The 22035-nt window shown below is 38.8% G+C and overlaps 1 protein-coding gene across 1 annotated transcript; it reads right to left on the minus strand.

Annotated features, from left to right (window-relative positions):
• Nucleotides 1-15998: 15998 nt before the first annotated feature.
• LOC126336009 (neurogenic locus notch homolog protein 1-like) lies at nt 15999-22020 on the minus strand. Its single transcript, XM_049999487.1, has 2 exons — nt 16443-22020; nt 15999-16054 (listed from the first exon to the last, which is right to left on the minus strand). Exons 1-2 carry the CDS (start codon nt 22018-22020, stop codon nt 15999-16001), a joined length of 5634 nt encoding a protein of 1877 aa, XP_049855444.1.
• Between the last annotated feature and the right edge of the window lie 15 nt (nt 22021-22035).

The raw sequence follows: 22035 nt of genomic DNA on the forward strand, positions 1-22035 counted from the left end.
ATACAAGATGACTATCAGTTTCTCCAATTCCTCAAGTGACACAGTCCATTCATTGTTTTTTTAGTACTTTTTGAGCATTTGATTCTGCATATTTCCTCATGAGGCATAGCATTGCTTCATTAATAATAAGATAGAAGGCAGACCTGTCTACTCATTGGCAAGCATAAGCAGTAGGACCTCCTCCCATCCTGCAGAACATTCACAGCTGACCGCCTTTCAGAATATGAATAATATCCAATCTCCCACACAGTTCCATCCCTTGCAATCATCTTTGTAGATGCTTCCAGCAGTACCTGCTCTGGTGAAAGAGGTGATGATTGACATACATCAGCATCTGAAACCTCTTCCACTAATCGCCCCTTGTTCACAAAGGCTTCATCAGAAAGTCCATGCTGACGATACATGTTCAAAAACATTTCACGGACAAAGAATGCCTGAGTGACACAACATAAGCATCACAGACTGGAATGTACACGTGCCAGCAGTGGCAGATTGGAATGTACACGTGCCAAGTGGTAACAATGAGGAGCAACTGCTCTGCGTTACTGCTCACTCTTGCCACTGCGTTGTTGGATAGTTTTCTTATATTCAGAAGAGAAATTACATTGGGGTCAAATTGACCACTTCCGGCATTCTACGTATATTGAATGAAATGGCAAAGAAAATTAAAATATTTTGTAAATACTACAACATCCTCAGAAAGAGGAGAACAAATTAGAAAGAGTCATATAATTTCATTAACGAAGTAAATAAATTGGATATAACAATGAACGAAAAACATATGACACGGGTCATTTTGACCCCTCCCACTGTTCTAGTGTTTTGTCACATTTAAAACTCTTGTTTTATCAGACATTAAAAGACAACAATATTTGATTCAGCCATCAGAATAGCTTTTGATTTATCAATTTCACCAACTTCCAACACTGCTGTGCTATATGTTCTCTCGCACTAGACAGCAGTTATGACAATTTCTTGCACATGCGCTATTGGTCTTGTGCAGTGTATAAAGGATCTGCCATTTGCAGTCTGAATTCAGTTCTGGCGACTTCATGCAACAGTTTACTCACTTGAAGATGATGGCCAGGTTGACTGTGGAAATATTTTGACACGATGACTTCACAATCTGGCTGCAGAAACAAAAAGAATATTGTCAGGTATTACTCTGGGAAAACCCAACTAACTACCTAAATAGTTGCATTTGAATTTCATTCATCATTTCACTCTTAGAACTATTCAACCATATTCACTAAAAACAAAGATTCCAAGACTTACCAAGCGGGAAAGCGCCGGCAGACAGGCACATGAACAAAACACACAAACACACACACAGAATTACGAGCTTTCGCAACTGGCAGTTGCTTCGTCAGGAAGGAAGGAAGGAAGGAGAGGGAAAAATGAAAGGATGTGGGTTTTAAGGGAGAGGGTAAGGAGTCATTCCAATCCCGGGAGCGGAAAGACTTCCCTTAGGGGAAAAAGGACAGGTGTACACTCGCACACACACACACATATCCATCCGCACATACACAGACACAAGCAGACATATTTAAAGGCAAAGAGTCTTTGCCTTTAAATATGTCTGCTTGTGTCTGTGTATGTGCGGATGGATATGTGTGTGTGTGTGCGAGTGTACACCTGTCCTTTTTCCCCTAAGGGAAGTCTTTCCGCTCCCGGGATTGGAATGACTCCTTACCCTCTCCCTTAAAACCCACATCCTTTCATTTTTCCCTCTCCTTCCTTCCTTCCTTCCTGACGAAGCAACTGCCAGTTGCGAAAGCTCGTAATTCTGTGTGTGTGTTTGTGTGTTTTGTTCATGTGCCTGTCTGCCGGCGCTTTCCCGCTTGGTAAGTCTTGGAATCTTTGTTTTTAATATATTTTTCCCATGTGGAAGTTTCTTTCTGTTTTATTTACAACCATATTCACTGTAATTCTAATTTTTGCCTTGACAGTGTGATCCATTAATGCATTAGTAATAGTACCACAGACAACAGGCATGTTGTTTGAATCACAATCAGACATGGTGCTTTCAACAAATAATACTGAAATTGTGCCTAAATACAAATTGATTTAATTTGTTCAGCCGAAGATAATGATACAGTTTTCGAAGTGGGAATGTCTTAGTTTAATAACTGGATCACCGCTTAAGTATAGATTCCACATTTACTAATTATGAACAAGAGAGTAACTGTGATTCTTTAGTTGACGAACTGAGCTCATGAGGGCGTGGGGACAACTAATATCCCCTGCCCCCTCTGTCTATGCCTGTGGCGACATGTTGTTGGTAAAAAAGACACTAGCATTGGCATATGTGGTAGCATTGATGTAGGTGCTCTGTTCACCTTGGCCATCAGATTGTTTTGTTTGCTGACAGCATTCTTAATTAAACTCAGCACTGGTTCCCAAGCCTTGCAAAGGTTATAGACACAATCTCAGTTAATGAGATCATCCCTGGTACAAATTTCTACAGCCTCTCTAACAACGCTGCCCCAGTAATTGGAACCTGAAGATATCGGTACATTGATATTCCGTCGGTGATTGTCAGACAAACAGTGCTCTGCTACCACTGACTCGGGATACATCAGTCAAGTGTACCTCTGATGTTCTCAGTAACAAACTTCAATGGTGTGCACTGTCTGACCAATACATGCCTTTCCATATTGACATGGAACCTGGCATACGTCGGCCTTCTGCAAACCAAGATCATCTTTGATGCTTCCCAACAATACTCATACTTTATTGGGCAGGCAAAAGACAGTTTTTACTTCCAGGATGAGATTTTCACTCTGCAGCAGAGTGTGCACTGATATGATTATTTATTACAAATTTTATTATTACAAAAATTATTACAGCTACAGTTGTACATCAAATACACACAAGGTATTGATGCTTGTAGTTGATAGTTCTGGACTTCTAATATTTATTGTAGTGACAACATCACTCACCTACAGGGAGGAACCTGCGCTATAACATATCATTTTGGTGAATTAATGCATTGCACAAGCATTTTTCGAATCGATGAATGATTATTGGCACTATAAAAAGTTTATTTTTGTAAGTAATTTGATAATCTACTGTTTGGATGAAGTTTCATATCAGCGCACACTCCGCTGGAGAGTGAAAATCTCATTCTGGAAACATCCCCCAGGCTGTGGCTAAGCCATGTCTCCACTATATCCTTTCTTTCAGGAGTGCTAGTTCTGCAAGGTTCGCAAGAGAGCTTCTGTAATATTGAGAAGGAAGGAGACGAGGTACTGGCAGAAGTGAGGCTGTGAGAATGGGACGTGAGTTGTGCTTGGGTAACTCAGTTGGTAGAGCACTTGCCCATGAAAGGCAAAGGTCCTGAGTTTGAGTCTCGGTCCGGCACACAGTTTTAATCTGCCAGGAAGTTTCATATCAGCGCACACTCTGCTGCAGAGTGAAAATCTCATTCTGGAAACATCCCCCAGGCTGTGGCTAAGCCATGTCTCCGCAATATCCTTTCTTTCAGGAGTGCTAGTTCTGCAAGTTTTGCAGGAGAGCTTCTGTAAAGTTTCGAAGGTAGGACACAAGATACTGGCAGAATTAAGGCTGTCAGGATGGGGCGTGAGTCATGCTTGGGTAGCTCAGTTGGTAGAGCACTTGTCTGCGAAAGGCAAACGTACCGAATTCGAGTCTCAGTCCGGCACACAGTTTTAATCTTCCAGGAAGTTTCACAGTTTTTACTTGGTGACTCTTCAATATGCATCTGATTTTTTTCTCATAGTGCCCTGTGTACAGTATAAAGACAGTGGCTGCCACATCCGCCATGACTTCTTGTCTCTACAGATTGTACTATTGTGGTGGGGTGAAGAGCTGCCCATCTTCCATTCAGGGTACTCAATCTTTTGGAATACAGTTCTGATGTGTTCCACCTACTGGGGCAGACTCTCTGCATATGAAATAATGTTGTGTGTCCTGTGTACTAGTGCAGGGTAGTGGCACCTGTCTGCGAGCAAATACAGGTCAGCGTGCTTTTTCTTCTGGTACACACCATGGCTCAGGAGGCCATCAGCCCTTCTGTTGACCATGACATCCAGGAATGGTAATCCTTCTTCAGCTTTGGTATCCTTAGCGAATTTGATTTTGGGATATATGAAGTTCAAATGTGTAAGCAAGTTGACAGTTTGTCCCTTCCATGAAGTCAGATGATGAACATCTCACCCACATAACAGAAAAAATGCATGGTTTTCCATTTGGATGATGCCAGGGCTTCCTCCTCGAAGTACTCCATATACAAATTCATGGCCACAGGCAGGAGTGGGCTGTCCATTGTGACTCCTGTTTGTTGATAGTAATTTTCATTAAGCACAAATTATGTGAAGGTCATGACATGCCTCAAAAAGGTCAATAGTCTTCTCACTGGATTTTTGACCAATAAGCTCTAGTGCCTCTCTTAGAGATGCCCTAGTGTATAATGGAACAATGTCAAAACTCACAAAGATATCTGAGTCTTTCACCCTGAAGTTTCCAAGGCATTTTACAAAATCCAGAGTTACAGATGTGATAAGTGACATAGTAACTATTTAACATCTCTCACTGTAAATATCATTATCATATGCCCTGAGCAGCAGGCAACAACATCTTTGACTCTGATTTCAGTTCCCTCTGTACCTCTGACTTGAGTGTCACAGTGTACTGTCCACCCAGCCCAGCTAATAAAGTATGGAATTGCCTACTCAGTACCAGTAGACTCATATATTATTGTGTATACACAAATACTGGAACTGCATTTCCTGCAAATCAGCATTACTGACATATACACTTACATCTGTATGATTACTCTACAATTCACAATTAAGTGCCTGGCAGAAGGTACATCAAACTACCTTTAAGCTACTTCTCTACCACTCCACTCTCAAAACGCGCTTAGGAAAAATGAACATTTAAAATATTTTCATGTGAGCTCTGATTTCTCTTATTTTATTATGACAATCATTTCTCCATATATAGGTGGACATCAACAAAATATTTTCACCACCTGAGGAGAAAATTAGTGATTGAAATTTCATGAGAGGGTCCTACCACAGTGAAAAACGCCTTTGTTTTAATGACCGCCACCCCAATTTATGTATCATATCCATGGCACACTCTTCCCTATTTCACAATAATACAAAGTATGTCCTTCTTTAAACTTTTTTGATGCCTTCCATCAATCCTACCTGATACAGATCCCACAACACACAGCAATATTTCAGAAGAGGTTGGACACACAAAGTGTAAGCAGTCTTTTTAGTAGATCTGCTGCATTTTCTAAGTGTTCTGCCAATAAATCACAATCTTTGGTTTGCTTTCCCCACAAAATCATCTATGTTATTGTTCCACTTTAAGTTATTCAAAACAGAAATCCCTAAGAATTTAGTTGAATTTACAGCCTTAGATTTATGTGATTTATCATGTAATTGAAATTTAGTGGATTCTTTTTAGTGTTCATGTGGATGACTTCACACTTTTCATGACTTAGGGTCAACTTGCACTTTTTGCACTATGCAGATACCTTATCTAAGTCATTTTGTAATCAATTTTGATCATCTGATGACTTGACATGATAGTAAATGACAGCATCATCTGCAAACAATCTGAGAGGACTGCTCAGATTTTCTCCTAAATCGTTTATGTAGATCAGGAGCAACAGAGGGTTTTATAACATATCCTTGGGGAATACCAGGTATTACTTGTTTTAGTCGACATCAGTTATTATGAATTGTGACCTTTCTGACAAGACATCACAAATCCAGTCACACAGTTGAAACTGAACATAGGCATGCAATTTAATTAGAAGTCACTTGTGAGGAACAGTGTAAAAAGGTTTCTGGAAATCTAAAAATGTGGAAGCACCTTGACGTACCCTATCGATCGCACTCATTACTTCCTGAGAATGATGAGCTATTTGTGTTTCACAAGAACAATATTTTCTGAATCCATGTTGGCTATTTGCCAATAATTTTTTTAGGTTATTCATAATGTTTGAACATAATATATGTTCTAAAATCCTACTGCAAACTGATGTTAGTGATATGGATCTGTAATTCAGCAGATTACTCCCCTTTCCTTTCTTTGGTATTGGTGTGACTTGTGCAACTTTTCAGTCTTTGGGTATGGATATTTCTATGAGCGAGCAGTTGTATATGATTGCTAAGTATGGAGCTATTGTATCAGCATACTCTGAGGGGAACCTGACTGGAATATAATGTGGACCAGAAGTCAAGCCTTTCTTAAATATTTTAAGCTGTTTTGCTACTCTGAGGATATCTTCTTCAAAGTTACTCATGTCAGCTGTTGTTCTCGATTGGAATTCTGGAGTATACTTTGTCTTCTTTTGTGAAGGAATTTCAGAAAGTCATGTTTAGTAAGTATGCTTTCCTGCCACTGTCATCAATAAGATCACCATCGTTATTGAGCAGTGAAGGCAGTGATTGCATCTTGCCACTAGTGTACTTTACATATGACCAAAATCTCTTTGGGTTTACTGCCAGATTTTGAGGCAGAGATTTGTTGTGGGAACTATCAAAAGCATTTCATATTGTAGTTCGTGCTAAATTGTGAGCTTCTGAATAACTTCTTCAATCTTGAGGATATTGCATTCTTGTAAATTTGGCATGGTTTTTTTACCTGTTTTGTGTACTGTGGGAGATCAGTACCAACTCTTATTAATATATTTAGTATATATCTCTCAATTGCTGTTGAATTTAAACCACATCTGGTCTACACTTACACAGTCAGATTGGAAGGAGCAGAGAATGTCTCTTAGGAAGGTGTCAAGCAACATTTCGTATTTTTAAATAGATGCATTTTGAGATGATTTTTGGTGGGTATTGATGTTACTGTATTCAGTCTAGCTACAACAACATTGTGATCAATAATCCCTGTGTCTGTCATGATGCTCCTTATTTGGTCAGGCTCATTTGTTGCTACTCGGTCAAGTATGTTTTTGGAATCATTTAAACTTTGAGTAGGCTCCTGAAGTAGTCATACAAAATAATATTCTGAGAAGGCATTCAGTATGATTTTGGATGATGTTTCATGCTTACTACCTTCTTTGAACACATATCATCACCACCACCTAAAAATGGATGAGTTGGGTTCCGGTTTGAAATGATATTCAAGTTTTCCTTGAACTGTTTAACAACTGTCACCTGAGTCTTGGGCAGGGGGGGGGGGGGGGGGGTCAGTGAAAGAAACCAATTATTAATTTATTATTTATTCAGCAAGTATAATCTCACCCATACTAGCTCACAAGAACTACCTACTTCACTTTCACTACTACAAGGTAAACTACTTCTAAGAGCAATAAACACTCCACCACCAACTGTATTTAATCTATCCTTTCTGGACAGAGGCCCTTTATAAAAATTTCAACAGAATTTATTCCAGCTTTCTGAGCCTATAATGATTTATGATTCAATGCTTTCTGTTAGCGCTTGGAGAACTGGTTCTTTTCTAACACAGCTACAACAATTTACAACTACAATATTGGTTTTTCCTATGTCTGCCCTCTCTCTGGTCCCTTTGAAACTGAAGTCCTTACTACACAGTCCCATGATCCTCTAACCTAAAAAAACCATTAAGTCCCTTAAATGCAGCCCCTGCTACCTATGTAATCGCATCCTACATGTAGTGGACTTCGGACCTATTTAACCGAACCTAGAAAGCAGCCACACTAGGGTGGAAGTTGAGGAACCTGCAACCTACATGGTTGAAGAACCATCCAAGTCACTGGTTCAATGTGCTGAAATATTTTCATATTCGAGAAACTTGTTGTTGTTCTTATGTAGGTGCTGATCTGGTTCAATGTGGTTAATTTTTTTTGTAGTTGAGAAAATGGTCATCATTCTTAACACACAATATTCTAACTGCGCTTTCATTTCTTCATACTACCTGCATTGGACTACAAGATAATTCAATAAGACAAGAGGGTGTGATCTGCAAATCAATACAGTGGGAGCTGTGTATAGAGATAGGCACTGCTGAACTGAGCTTCCTAATAGTGTTGACTCCATTCTAATGTGTTATCCAGCTGGATCCAAAAGAATTTCATACATACTGCTTCATCTGATATTTGACCATTAATGTCTTCCAATAATAGTAGATCAATTGTGTTTCTTGGAAATAACTTTGACAGAGATTCCACAATCTATCTAATATAAAGCAATAAATTGGAAATTTAACTAGTTCGAAACAAAATTAAAGGTGCACCTCATTAGCCAATCCTTCAAGAATTGACTGAATACAAAGAGTCAAGGACTGAAAAGTTCTTTTAGCTACTTGGTAAATAGCAGTGTTCATTGTAAGGCTTCATGGCAAGTAGTAAAATACTCTGGCAAAAGGCGAATCAAGTCAAAACAGAGTTCATGCAATTAGGAAGAAGACAAGAGCAGAAAGAATTTCTTAAGGTAGACGGTATGAGGTTCAAGAAAGTTCACCAGATCAAACACATGGGATCTTGGTTTAGCAGTGACAACAGAATAGGAATGGGCATCAATGAAAGAATAGCAGTGGAAATAAAATACATGTATTCCCTCAGGGAAACACTCAGCTCGAAGTCAGTATCTGTGAAAACTAAGATGAGAATATGTAACACAGTAATATACCCAGCAGTCATATATGTCTCAGCAACCTCGAGCATGACTAAACAAGAAAAGGAAAAATTAATAATATGTGAAAGAAGAGTAATGAGGGAGATATGGGGACCCATCTTAGATAAAGGAGCATGGTGGAGGAGGAAGAATGAGGAAATCTATCTCTTCATGCAACAACTAACAATCCTACAGATGCTGAAGAGCAAAATAATGCAGTGGGCAGGCCATGTAGCCCATGTATTAGAAGGAAGACAGGTGAAGAACACACTTGAGGGGAAACCAAACACAAGGCACTCGTAGGCCGACTAAGGCAGTGCTGGATGGATGACCTGGTGAAGGACCTGGTAGTCCTGGGGACTGAAAACACCTGGAGGAACCAAGCACAAAACAGAAAGGAATGGAAGCAGTTTGCGGAGGCAGTGCATGGACTACAGGGCCTGTGATTGCTGGATATGTGTGACTGTATTTACATATATAGGTAATTACTTTCTTCAAAAAAAGTACTAATATATTGAGCAAGCTTTCAGAACCCGTAGCTTTTCACCTGGCAGAAGGGGAAGGAAGAGGGGTGAAGGAAAGGGACTGGAGAGGTTTAGGAAAAAGGGGTAGAGTTTGGAAAAGTCACCCAGAAACACGGGTCAAGGGAGACTTGGCAGACAGGATGAGAAGGAAAGGCTGATTTTGGCAGTCCCCAACAATCAGTCTTTCCTTCTCATCTGTCTGGTATGTCTCCTATGATCTGGGGTACTGGGTAACTTTTCCAAACTATACCCCTTTTTCTAAACCTCTACAGTGCTTTTCCTTCACCCATTTTTCTTCTCCTTCAGCCCTTCTGCTAGGAGGAGGAGTCATTGGCTCTAAAAGCTTGCATATGTAAGACTTTATTTTTTTAGTGTGTTCTCCTGCCACTAGTTGGTGAGTAGATTTTTGATCTATCTCATTACATCATATTGTCAAAAAATAATTATTTTCCAAGTAAATATTAAGCTATAGTTAGAAGATAAAAAGCCTCTATTTAGTATAACTAAGGAGACAACAGATTTTTTCATAGCAACAGTTTTCTTTCCAATTTATTTGATTAAATTTAGCTGACATAAGCAATGATAGCAAGTCTAATTTATTATTAATAAAGAATGCATACTAAGTTTGTATTATTTACATTTTGTTAATGTCTGCTTTGACTTGTTCCACACACCTAAAGGTTTTAATTTTTCTATGGAACAATATGAATGGTCCTTGTTTAATATGCATGTGCGTCAGCAAAAATTACAGTTTTGGGGCAATCCTTCAAAGTTTTTTCAAGGCCATTTCTGTACAACAGAAATACAACTAGAATCAATATGGAATCTCATAGGAATCCCTGTGTTCTTTAATTCTGACTTAAATTCAGTAAGGGATGTTAACGCAGAATGTAAATAATTCAGGAGAAGTGGAACCCCTCGCTGAATAGCAGAAACGTTGAGTCACCGACAGGAACAAATGACACAGAATGAAAACTTGGCCATCTTTTGTAAAAAATCCTTTAAGAAGATAGAGTAGATGCAGCATTCTAGACCTTCAAAGAATTTCTTCTGAAACTAGCAAAGTTCTCATTCTCATTTGTATGGGCCTGCTAATGACTCAACACTTTTGTTATTTGGTGTGTGGTCTTGAGTTAAATGTTATTTCTCTGGTTCAGTAAGTCAATGTGACTTCATCCTTTTTGTAATGAACGTAATAATCTGTCCATTCAAGACTGCTACCATTAGTCCGAGACCAACATAGTTAACCATGTACAGTTTTATGCACAAACCTATAAATGCCTTGGCAAGGTAACAAAATATGCAATCAGGAGAGTTGTTATTGTTGCACTCGTGAGAACCTCATTTGTGAGATCATATTTGCCTTTCTCTGAAGAGAAACTTTTACAGTAGCTAGACTGTCAGGGAGAGAACGAATTATGCTGAAAAAACATGATACAGTGTTCTGTTGTAGGCTACTCTCAAAGTAATTAAAGGTATTGTGCATATCTCGATTTTTGTAGATGCATGTCACTATATAATAATTTATTTTTACAGGATATGTGACTTCAGACATTGAAAGATTGCAAAGATGTTTAAATGTCATCGTATCAGGTCAGTACTAGATTTTAAAACCCTGCCTCAAGAATCACCGCATCATAGGGATATAATGATTTTTTGTAATTCCAGTAGGTGTTGTAGTTTGGAATCAAATGTATGTTGGTAGGGAAATAATGTTTTTCAGAGGAAATACAATGGATTTGCACTTGGCTGTTTATTATCAGGTGCAATGGATTTTGGCACTGTAAGCTAATAATCATTGAATGTGATGCCAGTCATGCCAATGTGCCATTATTTCTGCAGTTATCTGACATTAGAGTTTCTTGTGCCTGGCTGTTTATTTATCTTCTGGTTGATAACAATCCAGACTGAATGTCTTCCATTCTTTGAGTCTTCTAAGCTAGTACAAATGTTTCACTTTTTTTGATAATAAGACTTTTAGGAAAGAAAACATTGTCCATTGAAGATGTGAAACCTTTCATGTAATTGCTGCTGTGTCTGATTTCCATTGTAAAGCCACTGTCAAGCACATAGCATTGCTTTTAGAAGCAACTGGACTGAGATTCTGCATCTAAAATAAATCCCTTACAAATAAAATAGAAAGAAACTTCCACATGGGAAAAATATATTAAAAACAAAGATTCCAAGACTCACCAAGCGGGAAAGCGCCGGCAGACAGGCACAATGAACAAAACACACAAACACACACACAGAATTACTAGCTTTCGCAACCAATGGTTGCTTCTTTAGGAAGGAGAGGAAAAGACGAAAGGATGTGGGTTTTAAGGGAGAGGGTAAGGAGTCATTCCAATCCCGGGAGCAGAAAGACTTCCCTTAGGGGGAAAAAAAGGACAGGTGTACACTCGCACACACACACACACACACACACACATATCCATCCGAACATACACAGACACAAGCAGACATATTTAAAGGCAAAGAGTAAGGGCACCCAGGAGGCCCGGGTTCGATTCCTGGTACCGGAAACGTGAGTTTTTGTTGCTCTCCTTATGCGACTTGTAACTTATTTATGAAATGGTAATTTGTTTTGTTGCAGTGTGCTTCATTGTGTAGTTTCACATCCACCTCACAGTCAAAACTGACTAATAGCAGCAAACAGAAAATTGTTCTCCCTGAAACACACTTTTTTTCCAAAAAGCATCTGGAGGCTGTGGATCTGGTGGTAATGAAGCTACAGCTCTTGGTTATGGCTTGTCTTCTGAATAACATAAGACTTTCTCTTCCTGCTAAAGGATACTTTAAACCCAGCTGACATTCATCCCTTGTCTCTATTTGTGTTTAACTGTAGTTTGGCTTAGGGGAAAGCAAGGTTTGGTTTAGGGGAAAGCAAGACAGTGCTTCTAGAATATGATCTGTCAATTTCCATCACACTGTTCTTTCCATACATTCTTTCTCAACTTTGTGACTAGCAGTTAACATCTACATGTATGTGATTTCTCTGCTATCCACAATAAAGTGCCTGGCAGAGGGTTCAATGAACCACCTTCAAGCTGTCTCTCTACAGTTCCACTCTCAGACAGCAAGCAGGAAAAACAAGCACTTAAATTTTTCTAAGCGAGCCCTGATTTCTCTTATTTCATTGTGATGATCATCTCTCCCTATGTAGGTGGATGCCAACAGAGCCAGGAGAAAACTAGTGATTGAAATTTCATGAGAAGATCCCGTCGCAAGGAGAAAACAGCTTTGTTTTAATGATTGCCACTCCAATTCACGTATCATGTCTGTGACACTATCTCCCCTATTTCGTGATAATACAAAATGAGCTGCCCTTCTTAGCACTTTTTTGATGTCATCTGTCAGCCCCACCTGATGCGGATCCCACACCGCACAGCAACACTCCAGAATAGGGCGGGCAAGTGTGGTGTAAGGTGTCTCTTTAGTACACCTGTTGCACCTTCGAAGTGTTCTGCCAGTGAATCACAGTCTTTGGTTTGCCCTACCCACAATATTATCTATGTGATCGTTCCAATTTAGGTTATTTGTAACTGTAATCCCTAAGTATATAGCTGAATTTACAGCCTTCAGATTTGTGTCACTTATCGCATAATCAAAATTTAGCTGATTTCTTACAGTACTCATGTGAATAACTTCACACTTTTCTTTATTCAGGGTCAACTGCCACTTTTCGCACCGTACAGATATCTTATCTAAATCATTTTCCATCATGATGACATTACTAGACAGTAAATGACAGCATCATCTGCAAACAATCTAAGACAGCTACTAAGATTGTCTCCTATGTTGTTCATACAGATCAGGAACAAAAGGGGGCCTATAACACTTCCTTGGGTAATGCTGGATATTACTTCTGTTTTACTTGATGACTTTCCATCTATTACTACAAACTGTGGCCTTTCTGACAGGAATCAAGAATCCGATCGCACAACTGAGGCGATACTCCATAGGCATGCAGGTTGGTTAGAAGACGCTTGTGAGGAACGGTGTCGAAAGCCTTCTGGAAATCTAAAAATATGGCATCAATTTGACATCTCCTGTTGATATCATACTTCATTAGTATAAAGAGGTAGTTGTGTTTCACAAGGACAATATTATCTGAATCCGTGCTGACTATGTGTCAATAAATCGTTTTCTTCGAGATACTTCATAATGTTCAAATATAGTATATGTTCCTAAACCCTACTGCAAATTGATGTTAGTGATATAGGCCTGTAATTCAATGGCTTACTCCTACGTTCCTTTTTGGGTATTGGTGTGACTTGAGCAATTTTCCGACTTTGTTATGTAGTTTTACAGACTAAAACTGATTAATTAGGATGTTCTATTGACAATATGTGATCACTTGAAGGTACATAGGCCTACACTTAAGTTATTGTTGGCTAATAAACTTGAATTCCAATCATTAGTGATAATGTTACTGTAAGAACTATTCTAGAGCTGGACGCAAGAGAACTTTAAATGTCCTTAACCTGAGAATGTTATTCTTGAGCTGGTAAGGAACACTGTGAAAGTGCTCTGCTCTCTTGTACATGGATGTGAAACTACACAATAAGCACATTGCAACAAAACCAATTACCATTTCATAAATAAGGCTGAAAGTGATTTTAGACACAGAACCTGGCTTCTGAATTTTGGAATACTGGATAAATGCTCATCTAGGATCATGCATGCAGTCTTGCTCCTACTTACTTCTGTCTGAGAAGTAATATTTCATTTTGCACAAAAATTTCATCTCTGAATATACTTACCTGGATGGTTTGTGTGAGTTACATCACTTCATAAACTTGCAACTGCAACTACAGATGTTGGTATTTCATTACTCAACACATTGTACAATTTTAAGTTACAAATCATGTTCACTTTACTCACTGAGACTAACGGAACACTTCTTGATACATTGTCTGAAGGTATCTGTTTTATGGTCTTCATCCAGTCAAAGAACCCAAAACAAACCCTTCAAGCAATTTGTCATGCAATTTTTTAATGTTTTAGAATTTATTACAGGAACTTCACATCCACCCTATTTTGAAAATATACAAATCCATGACTCAATTGTTTACTCACAGTGTTATTACAATTGCCGAATTTTTACCAATAGGCCATTACATATCCTCAATAATGAATGGACTTTATCGCTCACTAAGTTGTCAATGAGCTTTAGGCACCATGTCTTTTCTTCACATTCCTACTTCAATCAGTATAATCCATACCTGCTTCAATCAGTATAATCAGATAGATAACTAATACTGAAGCCTCCACCAACAATGAATCTTCGACACACACCGTCAGGTGGCTTGCGGAGTATGGATGTAGATGTAGATGTAGAAGTCTGATAATATTATTAATACATCCTATGACTGTTATGTGAGACTTACATTTATTGTTGTCAGACTTTAAGCTGTCTGCAACTGATTAGTGTGTAGCTGGTTGCATTGTTGTAGCAGATATATCAATGGTTCTTTATGTACTATTCCTTTTTTTCTTTTTTTTCTACAAGATTTGAAAGATTAGTTACTAACAAACTCTATGAGATAAAGGAATGCTTCAATTGTAGTAGAACAGCATAATTTGAATCACTAATCTTCTGAATTTTTGAATTATTGTATTGTGTGTTCAATTACATATTTGCTGTAATAGTCAAATAATAATAATAAAACTATTACTTTGAGAAAGAAAACATAGTCCACTTAAGCTGTATTTTTTTTAAATTATCCATGCATATGACCAATTTCAACTGAGTCATTTTTAAACATACATCTTCCAGCTTCATTACACATTCTAATACATTACTGGTATATGTGGACAGGTATACATTGTATTTCTTTGTGTATGTGACATGAAAACAATACAACAGAAAACATGATTACATCCATAAGCTGACACAACCGATAGTTGCCATATCATTGCATCCAGGTTTGTTTGTGTTAGCCTATGGACATAATCATGTGCACTATTGAATTATTTTTGTCTCACATATGCACAGAAATATTATGTACACCTGTCCACTTATACCAGCAACATATCAGAATGCAAAAGGAAGCTGGAAGCTTAAGAGATATACTTCCAAAAGACCCATGGTTGAAACTTGCCAATTGCATGGATAATAAAAATACAAGCTAATTGGAAGATGTCTTCATTCTCAAAACACACTGATACTGCGGATCTCCAGAAAAATAACATTTTAAAATTATCACTACTGTTACTGATAGTACGATATTACTTTCCATTGTACCATTGTTGGGGTGTCTTCCTGTGGGAAGAATCACTATTTATGTCTCTCTCTCTCTCTCTCTCTCTCTCTCTCTCTCTCTCTCTCTCTCTCTCTCTGTGTGTGTGTGTGTGTGTGTGTGTGTGTGTGTGTGTCGCCCATATACAAATCATACTGATTGCAAGTGTATATAATGATACAAATGAAACACAATTCTGCCTTCTTGTACCTGCCAGTACACATACCAGCATTTCCATCATTCTCTTTCATGACACACAGAAACATGTGACCATTCATTTTGAACTTCATTGCACACATTCACAGCCCCAACCCCTGTCACTCCTAAATATCTGAGCAACATACTAGAATGTGCCGTACATGTATTTTGTAAACAGTCTCGACAGTAGATGGACTGCAATTTACCACTAAGCCACTAGTGATTGGAAGTCTGCCACTTACATTGCCCAATACTGAATCTAGGTGAACATTCTCCTTCATATCTGCACCAACTGTTACATACGTGTATTTGCTTCAGTTGACAGATATGTAGAGAACTGAAGGATTGCTTGTTGTTTTCTATGTACTAAACATATCAAAAAACCTACAAAATGCAAGACAACGAAATATATTTATTCTTGTATAAAACATAGTTTTACTTTAACTGTTAATAACAACTAAATCTGTAAGAACAATTATTAATCTTAAGAAGAAATCTGAAAAACAAATAAACCCATAACAGAAATTTTGATAAATACGTATGATGCCCCAACATAGGACAGCAGCTGTTACTCAAGACATACTGCATATTAGAGTAATTGGTAAGAATTTCTCTGGAATCTATTGCAGAATATGAATTTTCACATTTTTCTCCCCATGATCCTCCAGGACATTCACAGACGTAGGTCACTTCTCCACCAGCCATTTTTGTATAACATGTTCCTCCATTTTGACATGCCTCTGACAGACACATTAGAGATTCTTGGGTTATTTTTTTGTCACATCTTGTTCCAGTAAAACCTCCAGGACATTGACAATAGTAATTGTCAGTGCCTGCCCATATTAACATATAACATACACCGCCATTTAGACAGAATATATTGCCCAGTGACGTTGGACAAGGGAATTTAAGGGCACCACTAAATTCACATCGTTCACCCCAGTATCCATCTGGACATTCACAATAGTACACCACTTCATTCATAAGAGATGTTTCATAACATATCCCACCATTGAGGCAAAAAATTTCTCCAAACTGAATGGGACAAAATTCGTGCTTAGAACTCATATCCAATTCACACCTCTCTCCACTGTAACCTTTTGTACAATGACAACCAAACAAAGCATGACCCTCAAACAGTATGGTGACACAAATTCCTCCATTCTGACAGAAATAGCTGTCTAGAGGATACGGACACCCTAGTCTTCTTGCAGGTGGAAATTCACACCTTACTCCTGTATAGCCCTTTGGACAGGTACAGGCACGAACTGTGTTATCTCCACATTCTGATTCATAGCACAAGCCATTATTAAGGCAGAAATCCTTTTCTTTTTCCCTGTCACATCGCCTAATTACAGACCCTGCACAAGGCATGCGAATTTCACATCTAAGTCCATAAAAGTCTGATGTGCATTCACAGTAATAAACTGTAGACTCTGGAATTTTCACTTGATTGCACGTACCTGCATTAAAACAAAAAGTTGTATCTAATGGAAAGTCACACTGTTCTACATTCCGTGACCAATGTTCACATCTTGTGCCTGTGAATCCACTAGCGCATTCACAAAAGTAAAATGTATTAGTCCCATTGTCCATCTGGTAGCATGTTCCGCCATTTTGACAGTAGCCCTCATTAAGTGGAGGAGGGCACAATTTTGTCTGATTTACACTCGTATCAGGTCCATATTCACATCTTAAGCCCCTGTAGTCCTCAGGACAGTGACAAAAATAAATTGTGTCAGGTCCATGATCTGCCTGATAACATGTTCCACCATTGTAACAGAAATTAGAAGCAATGGCTAGTGGACACTGGAATGCTAAAAGTGTAGCACTGGACTCACATCTTGGCCCATAATAGTTTGCAGTACAGTAGCACACACGATCTGCATCTGGTCCTGGTTCCTCTTGATAACAAGTTCCACCATTAAGGCAGAAACTTTCATTGTGTGGAGGATAACAATTACCAATAACTTCTTCACCTGCATGGAATTCACACTGTCCACCTTGATATCCTTCTGGACATTCACATATGTAGGGACTGCCAGTAGTGTTAAATGGTGTCAAATGGCAAGTGCCACCATTTTTGCAGAAGGTTTCATGTAATGGAGGTGGACATTCTGGCTTATCTACAGGTTGATAATCAGAAAATTCACACCTTAACCCATTGTAGCCTTCTGGACACTCACAAAAGGTCACTTTTTCATCTGGATGATCTATTTCATAGCATGTTCCACCATTCAGACAGTAATGTGCACCAAATGTCTCTTCACATGGATATGCTATACCTTCAGAGTATGGAAATTTAGTCTCACATCTTAGTCCATAGTATTCAGTTGTACATTCACAATAATAAACAACATGACCTTTGAAAAAAAGCACATGACATGTAGCACCATTTAAACAAAATTCTGTTGCCAAAATTGTTGGACAGTTATGTTTGTATTTTTCATACTGGCACCTCATACCTCTGTAACCTTCAGCACAATCACAGTAGTGAAACATTGTACCCCCTATCACCATATCATAGCATTCACTGCCCAAGCGACAAAATACTTCACTAATGTTTACAGAGCATGTAACAGCTTCAGTAGACAATTTAGACTCACATCTTGCCCCGGTGTATTGATTTGGGCATTCACAATAATAAAATGGCTCATTCAACACTAGAATATTAAAACATGTTCCACCATTTGCACAAAACCAGTCAGCTATGTCTGCTGAGCAGAGTCCTTCTACTAAAGTATTATTTACTGCATGTTCACATCTTCCTCCATAGTGTCCATCTGTACATTGACAATAATAGACTGTGACTGATTCAAACAGAAAGGAATAACATGTGCCACCATTCAGGCAGAAGATTTCAGCTAAATCTGATTGACAGGTTTCTGTACTCACTGGCTTATATTCACATCTGGGTCCAAAGTAGTGCCCTTGACATGCACACATGTAATAATCCTGCTGGTGGATATTTTCTTTGTAACATGTCCCACCATTCAGACATAATATTCTATCTATGGATACTGGGCAACAATCTCTAATTCTGGGCTGCTTGTATTCACAACGTTCTCCAATAAAACCATCTTGACATTCACAATAAAACATTGTTACTTTATCGACTGAAGTTTGAAAACATGTGCCACCATGCAAGCAAAATACCTCATTATATCCATATGAACATGGTTTTGATTTCCCTGTAACGTCCAGTTGACACCTCTCTCCAACAAAATCTGTCTTACAGTCACAGTGATAAATGTTTTGTCCATTAATTACTTCTTGAAAACATATACCATTGCCAAGACAGAACCAATCACTACCAGGTTGACTGCAATACTCTGTCTCTATCTCAGGGAATATCTTATTTTCACATCTATGTCCACCATATCCTTCCTTACACTCACAATAGTATATGTCACATTGATGAGTTTTTTGTAATAAGGAAGAACATATACCACCATTGAGACATAAAAATTGATCTAATATCCACGGGCAAGACTGCGGCTTTGTATTAATGAGCTCACATCTTCCACCAAAGTATGGATCAAGACATTCACAATAGTAAACATGAATTCCTTCAATATTCACTGCATAACACGTACCACCATTTTCACAGAAATGTCGTTCGATTTCTGGTGGGCATTCATTTCCTTTATTTGCCTCATGAACATGTTGATGTTCACATGAAAGACCATAGAAATTCTCTAGACACTTACAAAAATAGAGTTCTTGATGATTAATAGGCTGAGCTACACCATAACATGTTCCACCATTCTTACACAATTCTGAATCCAATGGATGTGGACACTTAAATGTATGGACACCTGCATCTTCAGAATTGTATTCACACTTACTTCCATAGAACCCTTCTGTGCATTTACAAAAGTAAATTCCATAATGGGTCAGTCTTATATGAATACATGTGCCACCATTAAGGCACAAGTACTTAGCAAGGGACTGTGGGCAAGATGATTGCACAGGATGCATGTACTCACATCTTTCACCAGCAAAAGGATAAGCACAAGTACAGTAGTACAATAACCGAAAGGCATCAAAAAGGCATGTACCTCCATGTAGACAGTATGGTGCTATTTCTTCATGTGGACACACAACTGTGGAAGGTACAGGTGTATGTAAGTTTTCACAATATAACCCATAGAACCTTTCTGGACATTCACAGAAGAATAAGTCACGGTCTGCAGGGGATACTATACCCACACATGTACCACCATTTTTACATAGATCTGTCTCTAGATCAGGGGGGCATTTAAGTACATTGCTTGCAGTATGATTTTGAACGTGTTCACATCTTGCTCCATAGTATCCTCTTGTGCATTCACACCACTGAATGTTATAGCCATTTGATTTCCCTTGAACACATGAACCACCATTTAGGCATAAAAATAGTCTGAATGGCAATGAACAACTTAATTCTTGGGAATGTTTCAGGTCACACATCTCGCCATAGTACGGCTCAGGACAAACACAGTAGTAGATTGGCTCTCCAACAACAATATCCATACAACATTTACCACCATTTAAACAAAGGCTTCTTGTAACATACGGAGGACATTGGACGCATGATAACTGTAATGCTGGATAGGGGTATTCACAGGACATTCCATAGAATCCTTCTACACATTTGCAGAAGTAAAGATTCTGCTTGCCACTGGTCATGATGGATACACATGTGCCAGCATTCTTGCACAATTCAGTACTAAAGGGACGTGGGCATTCCTGTTGTGTTTCATGAGCATGTTCACATCTAGCTCCATAGTAGCCTTCTGCACAACCACAGTAATAAATGTCACAGTTATCCAAGGTTATTTTGGAACACTCACCACCATTGCAGCATAGACAAGAACCAACACTCTGTAAACAAGGTGATACAGCAGAAAACATATGCTCACATCTCTCACCATGATAAGGATAAGGGCACCTGCAAAAATATGTCAGACTGTCCATGAATCGATGCACTTGACATTTTCCACCATGCAGGCAGAAGGTTGCTTTCATAGCTGGTGGGCAGACATCAGGTAGTGTAGGCATATAAGGGAGAGAATATTCACAAGATGGTCCTGTAAACGCTTTAGCACACTGGCAGAAAAAAAATTGTTGTCCTTCACTGTCTATGGCATTGACACAAGAACCACCATTCTTGCACAAAACAGTATTAAAAGGTGGTGGACAAAAAAGTTGTCTTCGCTGAACGTGCTCACATCTAGCTCCATAGTAATTTTCTGGGCACTGACACCAGTAAATATATTGCCCATATGATTTTGCTTCTACACATAAACCACCATTCAGACACAGTGATGCTTGGAGTTCTGTTGGACAACTGAATGGTTCTGGGTATTTCAGCTCACATGTTTTGCCATAAAAGGGGTAAGGGCAATGGCAATAATATATTGTATCACCAGTAAAAGTATACGCTAAACATGTGCCACCATTTTGACAAAGCTTATTAGCATTTTCTGAAGAACACTGGCCACTGTGAGAATGGAAATAAACATTTTGTTCACATCTCTTTCCACTGTAATGTGGGGTACAAATGCAATGGACTGTAGGAGAACCAATGCCACGCTCCATATAGCACGTACCACCATTTTGACAGAAGTTGACATCCAAATCTTCCGGGCAAGGTAGTCTTCCACCGCGTATCCCGAAATTAAATTCACACCGATATCCAATGAGATGGGGTGGGCAGTCACAAAAGATCTCCTGTGTGTCAGTCATGTAACATGTACCACCATTCCGACAATAATCGTTCTTTTCTGGTGGACAGGGGAGTTTTGAAGAACGCTTGGAGCGGTAATTTGAAATTAGAGTACTGAATTCACACTCCTCTCCATAGAAAGGTGCAGGACAAACGCAATAGGGAATTGTCTCACCACTGGTCACATTTGTAACACATGTACCACCATTCTGACACTTTATAGCTGCCTTTAATGGTGAGCGTGTACCATTTACCTCAGCAGGCAGATGTAGGGAACGACGGTGAACTTTCTCTTCACACCTTTCACCATAATAAGGACTAGAGCAGGCACAATAGTAGACTGGTTCACCTACAGTGCTAAATTCCATGTAACATGTACCACCATTCTGACAGTAAGATTTTGCAATATTGTTTGGACACTGAGTACCTGAGGAATCCTGAATATCAAACTTTCGAGCACTTTTAGATTCACACTTGTCTCCATGATACTGACTAGGGCAAACACAGTAATATGCTGGCATACTACTTACAATCATCATGAAACATGTACCACCATTTAAACAGCGAGTATCAGCTATCACTGATGGGCACTTAAGTCTGCGTACAGGAGGGTATGGATATTCACAAGACAGTCCATAGAAACCCACTACACACTCGCAAAAGTGAAGTTTGTGGAGTTGTTTTGTTATTATTTGAACACATGTTCCACCATTCAGGCATAAAATTGAGTCCAGAGGAGGTGGACAAACCATTTCTCCAATTTCTGC

This window comes from Schistocerca gregaria, chromosome 2, assembly GCF_023897955.1.
Source record: "Schistocerca gregaria isolate iqSchGreg1 chromosome 2, iqSchGreg1.2, whole genome shotgun sequence".
Taxonomy (NCBI): domain Eukaryota; kingdom Metazoa; phylum Arthropoda; class Insecta; order Orthoptera; family Acrididae; genus Schistocerca; species Schistocerca gregaria.

Coding starts and splice junctions, on each gene's coding strand:
- LOC126336009 (XM_049999487.1), bottom strand. CDS start 22,020: ATGGTTTGTCCACCTCCTCTGGACTCAATTTTATGCCTGAATGGTGGA. Junction 16,055..16,442: donor CCCTTGTCCAACGTCACTGG/GCAATATATTCT, acceptor TTTGTTTTTCAG/ATTTCTTCTTAAGATTAATA.